The sequence below is a fragment of the Melozone crissalis genome, unplaced genomic scaffold, assembly GCF_028551555.1.
Source record: "Melozone crissalis strain CALT ecotype California unplaced genomic scaffold, PUWL_Pcris_2 ptg000536l_1, whole genome shotgun sequence".
In the NCBI taxonomy this organism is placed as follows: Eukaryota; Metazoa; Chordata; class Aves; order Passeriformes; family Passerellidae; genus Melozone; species Melozone crissalis.
Window position 1 is genome coordinate 40,054 of NW_026536234.1, and position 11,339 is coordinate 51,392.

At 60.4% G+C, this 11,339-nt stretch overlaps 1 protein-coding gene across 1 annotated transcript; it reads right to left on the reverse strand.

The window, feature by feature from the left end:
- Nucleotides 1-943: 943 nt before the first annotated feature.
- THAP7 (THAP domain containing 7) lies at nucleotides 944-11,015 on the reverse strand. Its single transcript, XM_054295149.1, has 5 exons — nucleotides 10,963-11,015; nucleotides 10,559-10,638; nucleotides 7,932-8,087; nucleotides 4,821-4,952; nucleotides 944-1,530 (listed from the first exon to the last, which is right to left on the reverse strand). Exons 2-5 carry the CDS (start codon nucleotides 10,636-10,638, stop codon nucleotides 984-986), a joined length of 915 nt encoding a protein of 304 aa, XP_054151124.1. The 5' UTR covers nucleotides 10,963-11,015; the 3' UTR covers nucleotides 944-983.
- Nucleotides 11,016-11,339: the final 324 nt, after the last annotated feature.

Sequence of the window (11,339 nt, forward strand, 5' to 3'; positions counted from 1 at the left end):
GGAGCTCCTCCAGCTCCTCACCGCCCTCCTCCTCCTCCTCCATCTCTGAGCACCCCCAGGCGCTCCTTGGAGCTCCTCTCCCCTCCTTGTGCAGCTCCAAGCGTTCCTTGGAGCTCCTCTGCAGCTCGGAGCCCGCTCTCCTCTCTCTCTGCTCCTTGGAGCTCCTCCGCTCCCTCTGGAACTCCACCAGCTGCAGCTCCTTGGAGCTCCTCCGCGGCTTGGAGCCGGCTCTGCGCTCCCTGTGGAGCTCCACCAGCCGCACCCATAGAGTGAAATCCTTGATTTCCAAACCTCCGACCCTTGGAGCTCCTCCAGCTCCTCACCGCCCTCCTCCTCCTCCATTTCCAAGAACCTCCAGGTGCTCTTTGGAGCTCCTCTGCGGCTCAGGGCTGACTCTGCGCTCCTTGTGGAGCTCCACCAGCCGCACCCATACAGTGAAATCCTTGATTTCCAAACCTCCGTGCCGCCTCTGAGCCTTGGAGCTCCTCCAACTCCTCACCGCCCTCCTCCTCCTCCATCTCCGAGCAGCTCCAGGCGCTCCTTGGAGCTCCTCAGCTCTCCCCTCCTTGTGCAGCTCCAAGCGTTCCTTGGAGCTCGTCTGCGGCTCGGAGCCCGCTCTCCTCTCTCTCTGCTCCTTGGAGCTCCTCCGCTCTCCGCTCCCTGTGGAGCTCCACAGGCTCCTTGGAGCTTCTCTGCTCTCCACTCTCCCTGGAGCTCCACCAGCTGCAGCTCCTTGGAGCTCCTCCGCGGCTTGGAGCCGGCTCTGCGCTCCCTGTGGAGCTCCACCAGCCGCACCCATATAGCGAAATCCTTGATTTCCAAACCTCTGAGCCTTGGAGCTCCTCCAACTCCTCACCACCCTCCTCCTCCTCCATCTCTGAGCAGCTCCACGGGCTCCTTGGAGCTCCTCCGCGGCTCGGGGCCGGCTCTCCCCTCTCCCCCTGGAGCTCCACCAGCCGCACCCTCAGGTTAAAATCCTTTATTTACAAACCTCCAACTCCTCCTCCTCCATCCCCGGTCGCCTCCAGGCGCTCCTTGGAGCTCCTCCTCGGCTCGGGGCCGGCCCGGCGCTCCCTCTGCAGCTCCGCCAGGCGCAGCCTCAGCCGGTGCTCGCGGCGCTTCCCGGCCTGGAGCTGCCTCTGCGCCTTGTCCAGCGCGTCCAGCGCGGCCTCGGCGCGGCGCTTCCAGAGCAGGGCGCTGCCCACCTGGTAGCTGTGCTCGCTCTGGATGTACGAGCCGGCGCGGGGCGGCAGCCGCCGCATGAACAGCGACGGCGACGGCGGCGCCGGCGGGGCCGGGGGTCCCGCGGGGGTCGGGGGCGCCCCCTCGGGCAGGGCCGGGGTGGCGGCGGCCGCGGCGTCGCCCGTGGCCGCCAGGAGCGTCTCTGGGATGGAGCCCGAGGGGCCGGGCAGCGCCGGGACCCCGCCGTGGTCGCCGGCCGGGGGCGGGCCGGGGTCTTTGGAGTCGCGCGGGAAGCAGGAGACGTCCGAGGGTACCGGGGGGGACGGCGGGGCTGGGGGGGGGTCCCGTCTGTGGGGAGAGGGGACAGGGGTCAGGCCGGAGAGAGAGACACCCAAAATAGCCCCGGAGAGAGCCCAAAATAGCATCAGAGAGACCCCTCAAAATACCATCAGAGAGACACCCAAAATAGCCCCGGAGAGAACCCCAAGATATCCCTGCAGATCCCCCCAAAATAGCTCGGCAGTGACCCCAAAATACCCCTGGAGAGATCCCCAAAATACCCGTGGAGAGACCCCCAAAATAGCCCCAGAGAGACCCCCAAATCCTCCCGGAGAGACCTCAAAATATCCCGATAGACCCCAAAATACCCCCAGAGAGACTCCTGAAATAGCCTCGGAGAGACCCCCAAACACGCCCAGAGAGACCCCAAAATTATCCCCGGAACGACTCTAAAATATCCCCGGAGAGCCCCCAAAATACCATCAGAGAGACCCCCAAATCCCCGTGGAGAGACCCCAAAATACCATCAGAGAGACATGAAAATTATCCCCAGAGAGACCCCAAAATATCCCCGGAGAGACCCCCAAAACATCCCTGGATAGACCCCCAAAACATCCCTGGTAGACCCCCAAAATACCCCCAGAGAGACCCCAAAATAGTCCCGGAGAGACCCCAAAACACCATCAGAGAGACCCCAAAAAACCCCTGGAGAGAGCCCCCCAAAACATCTCCGTAAAGACTTCTAAAACAGCCCCAGAGAGACCCCAAAATATCTCCAAAGAGACCCCCAAAATAGCATCAGAGAGACCCCAAAATAGCCCTGGAAAGACCCCAAAATAGCCCCAGGGACGCCCCCAAAATACCCCTGGAGAAATCACCAAAACTGCATCGGAGACACCCCCAGAACACCATAGGAGAGACCCCCAAATCCCCCCAGAGAGACCCCAAAATGTCCCCAAAGAGACCCCTGAAATAGCCCTGGAGAGACCCCAAATAACCATCTGAGAGACACCTAAAATATCCCTGGAGACACCCCAAAATACCCTGAGAGATCCCCAAAATAGCCCCAGAGAGACCCAAAAACACCCGGAGAGACCCAAAAACAGCCCCAGAGAGAAACCAAAATAGCCCTGGGGAGACCCCCAAATACTATCAGACAGACCCCCAAAATTATCCCCGGAAAGACCCCAAAATAGCCCTGGAGAGATCCCCCCAAAATACCATCTGAGACACCTCCTAAATACCCCCAGAGAGACCCCAAAAATATCCCTCTAAAGACCCCCAAAATACCATCAGACAAACCCCAAAAATACCCCCGGACAGACCCAAAAAAACCATCAGAGAGACCCCAAAAATACCCCCAGACAGACACCAAAATATCCCCAAACAGACCCCGAAATACCATCGGAGAGACCCCAAAAATAGCCCTGGAGAGACCCCAAAATATCCCGGAGAGACCCCAAAATGGCCCCGAAGGGACCCCCAAGTACCATCAAAGAGACCCCAAAATAGCCCCAGACACCAAAATACCCCTGGAAATAACCCCAAAATACCCCCAGAGAGACCCCGAATACCCCTGGAGATCCCCCCAAAAGAGCCTGGGAGTGACCCCAAAATACCATCAGAGAGACCCCAAAAACATCCCCAGAAAGAGCCCCAAATACCATTGAAAAGACCCCCAAATACCCTCACAGAGACCCCAAAAATGGCCCTGGAGAGACCCCAAAAAAACATTGGGGGACACCAAAATATCTCCGGAGAGACCCCCAAACCAGCCCTGGAGAGACCCCAAAATATCCCCAAAGAGACCCCCGAAATAGCCCCGGAGAGACCCCAAAATTATCCCTGGAAAGACTCTAAAATATCCCTGGAGAGCCCCCAAAATACCATCAGAGAGACCCCCAAATCCCCGTGGAGAGACCCCAAAATATCCCCAGAGAGACCCCAAAAATATCCCTCTAAAGACCCCCAAAATACCATCAGACAGACCCCAAAATATCCCCGGAGAGACCCCCAAAAAACCATCGGGGGACACCAAAATATATCCGGAGAGACCCCCAAAATACCATCAGACAGACCCCCAAAGTATCTCTGGAGAGACCCCAAAATTCCATCAGAGAGAGACCCCAAAATGGCCCTGGAGAGACCCCAAAATTCCATCAGAGACCCCAAAAATGGCCCTGGAGAGACCCCAAAATTCCATCAGAGAGAGACCCCAAAAATGGCCCTGGAGAGACCCCAAAATACTCCCGGGGTGTCCCAGGGTTGGAGGGGTCAGGGGGAATTGGGGAGGGGGTCCCGGGGTTGGAGGGGTTGGGGTGAACTGGGGGGGGGGGGGGGTCCCAGGGGTCAGAGAAGTCAGGGGGAATTTGGGGGGGGGGTCTCAGGGGTGGGAGGGGTCGGGGTGAATTGGGAGGGGTCTCACAGGTGGGAGGGGTCAGGGGGAACTGGGGGGTCCTGGGGAATTTGGGGGGATCGTGGGGAAGGGGAGGGGTCAGGGAGAATTGGGGAGGGGTCTCAGGGGTCAGAAAGTTCAGGGAGAAATTTGGGGGTCCTGGGGAATTTGGGGGGGGGGGGGGTCCCGGGGTGGAAGGGGAGGGTCTCAAATGGGGGAGAGGTCAGGGGGAATTGGGGGGGGGGGGGGTCTCAGGAGTGAGAGGGGTCAGGGGGAATTGGGGGGTCCTGGGGAAGATGGGGGAGGGTCCTGGAAGGGGTCAGGGGGAATTGGGGAGGGTCCCAGAGGGGTTAGGGGGAATTTGGGGAGGGGTCCCGGGGTGGGAGGGGTCAGGGGGAATTGAGGGAGGGGTCCTGGGGAAAGGTTGGTGAGGAATGGGGGGGCTCCAGCAGGAATTTGGGGGAGGGGTCAGGGGAAATGGGGGGGGGGGGGGCTCCAGGGAAAATTGGGGGATCCACGGGAAATTGGGGGGGGGGTCCGGAGAAAATGATGGGGGTGAGGTCTGGGGGAATTGGGGGGGGGTCCCAGGGGAAACGGGGGGATCAGGGGAAATGGGGGGGTCCAGGAGTGGGGGGGTGGTCCGGGAAAAATGGGGGGGGGGTCCGGGCAGGGGGGTTTGGGGAAAATGGGGCAATCCAGGAGTGGGGGGGGGGGGGGGGGGGTCCAGGGGAAAATGGGGGGGCCGGGGGTGGGAGGGGGCTCTGGGGAAAAATGGTGGGGGGGGGTCTGGGGGTAAATGAGGAGGGGGTCCAGAGGAAATGGGGGGGGTCCCACAGGGCCCAGCAGGGAAGGGGTCGGCCCCAGCTGTACTGGGATGAACTGGGGAGCCCCGAACGCCCCCAAAATCCCCCCAAAACCCCCCCAAATCCTCCCCAAAACCCCCTAGAGCCCCCTCCCCACTCACCTCCACCTGCGGGCGCCCCGCGGGGGTCTCGGGGGGTCGCGCTCCGGGGGGGGCTTGGGGGGCCGGGGGGGCCGCGAGGGGCCGGGGGCGAACACGGTGGGCACGGCGCCCTCCTTCAGCCGGTGATAACCACTGGAAACAATGGGGCAAAATGGGGGGTCAGGGGCACCCCAAAAATGGGGGAGAGACCCCAAAACATGGGGGGACCCTAAAACACCTGGGGAGACCCCAAAATACCTGGGGGCACCCTAAAATGGGGGGGGGAACCCCAAAATGGGGGCAAACACGGTGGGCACAGCGCCCTCCTTCAGCCGGTGATAACCACTGGAAACAATGGGGGAAAATGGGGGGTCAGGGGCACCCCAAAAATGGGGGAGAGACCCCAAAACATGGGGGGACCCTAAAACACCTGGGGAGACCCCAAAATACCTGGGGGCACCCTAAAATGGGGGGGGGAACCCCAAAATGGGGGCGAACACGGCGGGCACGGCCCCCTCCCTCACGCGGTGATAACCACTGGAAACGGGGGAAAATGGGGGGCCAGGGGCACCCCAAAACCTGGGGGAGAGACCCCAAAATATCTGGGGAGAGACCCCAAAACCTGGGGGACACCCTAAAATACCTGGGGAGGGTCACAGGAACCCCAAAACTGGGGGAGAGACCCCAAAATGGGGGTGAACATAGTGGGCACGGCCCCCTCCCTCACGCGGTGATAACCACTGGCAATGGGGGAAAAATGGGGGGTCAGGGGCACCCCAAAAAGGGGGAGGGGTCTGAAATACCTGGGGGGGACCTTAAACTACCTGGGGGGGGTCAGGGGCACCCCAAAAACCTGGGGAGGGACCCTAAAATGGGATGTCAGGGGCACCCCAAAAAAGGGGGAGAGACACTGAAATACCTGCGGGGGTCAGGGGCAACCCAGGAAACGGGGGGAGACCCCAAAATGGGGGGACAGGGCCCAAAAAGGGGGTGTCAGGTGCACCCCAAAACCGGGCGGGGGGGTCAGGGGCACCCCAAAAAGGGCAGAGACTGAAATACCTGGGCCGAGCCCAACACCTGGGTGAGTCCTGGAACACCTGGGGGGGGCCCCAAAAACCTGGGGCGATCCCAATGCCTGGGGGGACCCCAAAAACTTGGGGGGGTCCTGAAATGCCTGAGGGGACCCCAAAATCTGGGGGGACCCCAACATACCTGGTGGTTTCCTTCACCTGCAGCCCCCCAAATTCACCTGAAGCCCCCCCAAAGTCACCTGTAGCACCTGGACACACCTGTGTCACCTGGACATATATGTACACACCTGTACTCACACCTGTACATACCTGTACACACACCTGTACACACCCGTACTCACACCTGTACACACCTGAGCACAGCTGTTATCACACCTGTTATCACACCTGTACTCACACCTGTACACACACCTGTACTCACACCTGTACTCACACCTGAGCACACCTATACACACCTGTACACACCTGAGCACACCTGTGCACACCTGAGCACACCTGAGCACACCTGTGCACACCTGTTCACTCACCTGTACCCCACCAGCTCGAAGCAGGACTGTTCAAAGTGCTGTGAGCAGATGTATTTGGAGCTCACCTGTACTCACACCTGTTCACTCACCTGTACCCCACCAGCTCGAAGCAGGACTGTTCGAAGTGCTGTGAGCAGAAGTAGATGTATTTGGAGCTCACCTGTACACACCTGTACTCACACCTGAGCACACCTGAGCACACCTGCACACACCTGTTCACTCACCTGTACCCCACCAGCTCGAAGCAGGACTGTTCGAAGTGCTGCGAGCAGAAGTAGATGTATTTGGAGCTCACCTGTACACACCTGTACTCACACCTGAGCACACCTGAGCACACCTGTGCACACCTGTTCACTCACCTGTACCCCACCAGCTCGAAGCAGGACTGTTCGAAGTGCTGTGAGCAGAAGTAGATGTATTTGGAGCTCACCTGTACACACCTGTACTCACACCTGAGCACACCTGAGCACACCTGTGCACACCTGTTCACTCACCTGTACCCCACCAGCTCGAAGCAGGACTGTTCGAAGTGCTGTGAGCAGAAGTAGATGTATTTGGAGCTCACCTGTACACACCTGTACTCACACCTGAGCACACCTGAGCACACCTGTGCACACCTGTTCACTCACCTGTACCCCACCAGCTCGAAGCAGGACTGTTCAAAGTGCTGCGAGCAGAAGTAGATGTATTTGGAGCTCACCTGTACACACCTGTACTCACACCTGAGCACACCTGAGCACACCTGCACACACCTGTTCACTCACCTGTACCCCACCAGCTCGAAGCAGGACTGTTCGAAGTGCTGTGAGCAGAAGTAGATGTATTTGGAGCTCACCTGTACACACCTGTACTCACACCTGAGCACACCTGAGCACACCTGTACACACCTGTTCACTCACCTGTACCCCACGAGCTCGAAGCAGGACTGTTCGAAGTGCTGTGAGCAGAAGTAGATGTATTTGGAGCTCACCTGTACACACCTGTACTCACACCTGAGCACACCTGAGCACACCTGCACACACCTGTTCACTCACCTGTACCCCACGAGCTCGAAGCAGGACTGTTCGAAGTGCTGTGAGCAGAAGTAGATGTATTTGGAGCTCACCTGTACACACCTGTACTCACACCTGAGCACACCTGAGCACACCTGCACACACCTGTTCACTCACCTGTACCCCACCAGCTCGAAGCAGGACTGTTCGAAGTGCTGTGAGCAGAAGTAGATGTATTTGGAGCTCACCTGTACACACCTGTACTCACACCTGAGCACACCTGAGCACACCTGTACACACCTGTTCACTCACCTGTACCCCACGAGCTCGAAGCAGGACTGTTCGAAGTGCTGTGAGCAGAAGTAGATGTATTTGGAGCTCACCTGTACACACCTGTACTCACACCTGAGCACACCTGAGCACACCTGCACACACCTGTTCACTCACCTGTACCCCACGAGCTCGAAGCAGGACTGTTCGAAGTGCTGTGAGCAGAAGTAGATGTATTTGGAGCTCACCTGTACACACCTGTACTCACACCTGAGCACACCTGAGCACACCTGCACACACCTGTTCACTCACCTGTACCCCACCAGCTCGAAGCAGGACTGTTCAAAGTGCTGTGAGCAGAAGTAGATGTATTTGGAGCTGGGGTCCCAGCGCCCCCCCCCGGCCGGGTCCCGCCGCCGGCTGTTCTCCAACCACTGCGCGCGGCGCGGGTCGTCACGGCGCGGCAACCTGGGGACAGTGACAGGGACATTGGGGACATCAATGGGGACATGGGGACACTGGGGACATTGTATAGGAACAGGGACACTGGGGACTGCGCCCGCCGGCTGTTCTCCAACCACTGCGCGCGGCGCGGGTTGTCACAGCGAGGCAACCTGGGGACAATGGGGACATTGGGGACATCAGTGGGGACACTGGGGACATGGGGACACTGGGGACATTGTATAGGAACAGGGACACTGGGGACTGCGCCCGCCGGCTGTTCTCCAACCACTGCGCGCGGCGCGGGTTGTCACAGCGAGGCAACCTGGGGACAATGGGGACATTGGGGACATCAATGGGGACACTGGGGACAATGGAGACACTGGGGACATTGGGGACACTGAGGGGACATTGGGGACATTGTACAGGGACATTGTACAGCGACATTGGGGACACTGAGGGGACACTGGAGACATTGGGGACATTGAGGGGACATTGGGGACACTGGGGACATTGGGGACATTGGGGACATTGTACAGGGACATTGGGGACACTGAGGGGACATTGGGGACATTGTACAGGGACACTGGGGACTGCGCCTGGCGGGGGCCATCACGGCGAGGCAGCCTGGGGACAGTGACAGCGGGGACATCGGGGACACTGAGGGGACACTGGGGACATTGCATAGGAACAGGGACATTGTATGGAGACAGCAATGGGGACATTGGGGACTGCACCCGATGGGGGTCATCGTGCCGCAGCAGCCTGGGGACACCAATGGGGACATTGGGGACACTGGGGACATTGGGGACATGAATGGGGAACTGGAGACTACGCCTGCCAGGGGTTGTCCTGCCGCACCAGCCTGGGGACGGCAGTGGGGACATCAATGGGGACAGAGGGGACACTGAGGGAACATGGGGGACATTGGGACATTGGGGACACTGAGGGGACATTGTATGGGGACACTGTATGGGGACAGGGACGTTGTACAGGGACATTGGGGATGTTGGGGACATTGGGGACTGGCCCAGCAAGAGCCGTCCCACCGCAGCAGCCTGGGGACAGTGGGGACACTGGGGACATCGATGGGGACACTGGGGAGACACTGGCGACACTAAGGGGACATTGTATGGGGACATTGTATAGGGACACCAACAGGGACATTGGGGACATTGTACGGGGACACTGGGGACTGCACCTGCTGGGGGTCATCCTGTCACAGCAGCCTGGGGACAAGGGGACATTGTGGACATTACTGGGAACACTGGGGACACGAACAGGGACATCAGGGACTCTGCCACTGAGGGACACGGGGGACATCAACAGTGACAGTGGGGACACCAATGGGGACATTGGGGACACTAAGGGGACCATGGGGACTGCACCTGGTGGGGGTCATCGCGCTGCGGCAGCCTGGGGACAGACATGGGGACATTAATGGGGACATTGGGGACAACGGGGACGTCGGGGACGTTGGGAGCACCGGGGACATTGGGGACTGTGGCTCCCCGGGGTCACCCCTGCACGGCAGCCTGGGGACAATGACACTGGGGACACTGAGGGGACATTGGGGACCTTGTGGGTATCGAGGACATTGGAGACTGCACCCACCAGGGGTTGTCCCTGCATGGCAGCGCGGGGACACAGGGACACTGAAGGGACATTGGGACATTGTATGGGGACACTGGGGACATTGAGGACCTTGGGGCCATTGGGACAGGTGGGGACAGGGACATGTGGGACAATGGGGACATGGGGCACACGTGGTGTGAGGAGACACGAGAGGGCAGGGACATGGGGGGACACGGGATGGGGGACACAGGTGACATAGATGACACACAGGGTGACACAGGTGACAGAGGTGATGGGTGACAGGTCACAAAGGTGACACAAATGACACACAGGTGATGGGTGACAGAGGTGACAGAGGTGACAGACAGGTGAGAAACAGGTGACAGACAGGTGGCAGAGGTGACACACAGGTGACACACAGGTGAGCCGTGAGGACTGAACCTTCCTCCCCCTGCGCACCTGGGAATGGAACGGCCCGGCCGGACCCTTACAGGGGGACAGGGCTGAACCATCCCTCAAACGGGGGGGGGGGGGGAACGGGCGACACAGACACACCTGGGACAGCCCACTGCACAAATGGGGGGGGGGGATAGACACACCTGGGACAGCCCATTGCTGAGGGGGGCGGGGTGACACCTGGGACAGTCCATTTCTGAGGGGGGCGGGGTGACACCTGTGCCAGCCGTTGTTAAGTGCAGGTGACATCTGGGACAGCCCATTGTCTAAGGGAGGGGGAGGATGACACCTGGGACAGCCCATTCCTGAGGGAGGGGGTGACACCGGTGACACCGGTGACAGGAGGGGTGGCACTGGTGACAGGAGGGGATCACGGAGGTGACACCGGTGACAGGAGCGGGTGTCACGGTTTCTGTGGAGGCTCAGGGGTGTGAGGGTGTCCCTCCCTGCCCTCAGGGCTCCCTCACCGGTGGAAGGAGATGCCTCTGCCGCGGGTGTCGCGCGTGTCGCGGGTGCAGCAGCCGGCGGCGGAGCAGTGCCGGGGCATCTGCGGGTACAGGGGTGTCACCGGGCTCCCCAAAACCCCGGGACACCCCCAAATCCCCTCAGTGTCACCCCCAAACCCCCTCAGCGCCACCCCCAAACCCCCTCAGTGCCACCCCCGCCCCTCCGCCCTCAGCGCGGCCCTGCCCCCCCCACCCCCTCACGCAGGGCCTGCCCCGCTCCCCCAACTCAACGGGCCTGACATCCCCCCATAACGGCGTGACGCGCCTCCCCACACCCCGTCCCGTCCGGTTCGGCCGGTTTTTCCCGCTTTTTGCCCGTTTTTCCCCGGTTTTGCCCCGTTTTTCAGCCCCTTTCCCGGCCCCACCTCGGCGCTCCCATCCCGCCGCCGCCGCGGCCTCCCCGGAAGTCTCGCGAGAAGTCGCCGGGGGGGGCGCGAGAACGGCGCCCGCTGAGGCCGCCGAGGCTAATTTGCATGCCTCGCTGTGATTGGTCGGATGAGCCGCGCCCCCGCCTCATTAGCAATGCGGGCCACGCCCCCTCCCCGCGGGCGCGCCGCGCCCCCTCCCGACGGATTGGGGGGGGATTTTGGGGTTTTTTGGGAGTTTTGGGGGATTTCACCCTTCAAAATGGGATAAAAGGGTCTTTCCCACCCCCTCGAACAGATTGTGGAGGAATTGGAGAAATTGTGGGGGTTTTATTGGGGGTTCAGCCCCCACAATAACAATAAAGACAGTTTCGGTG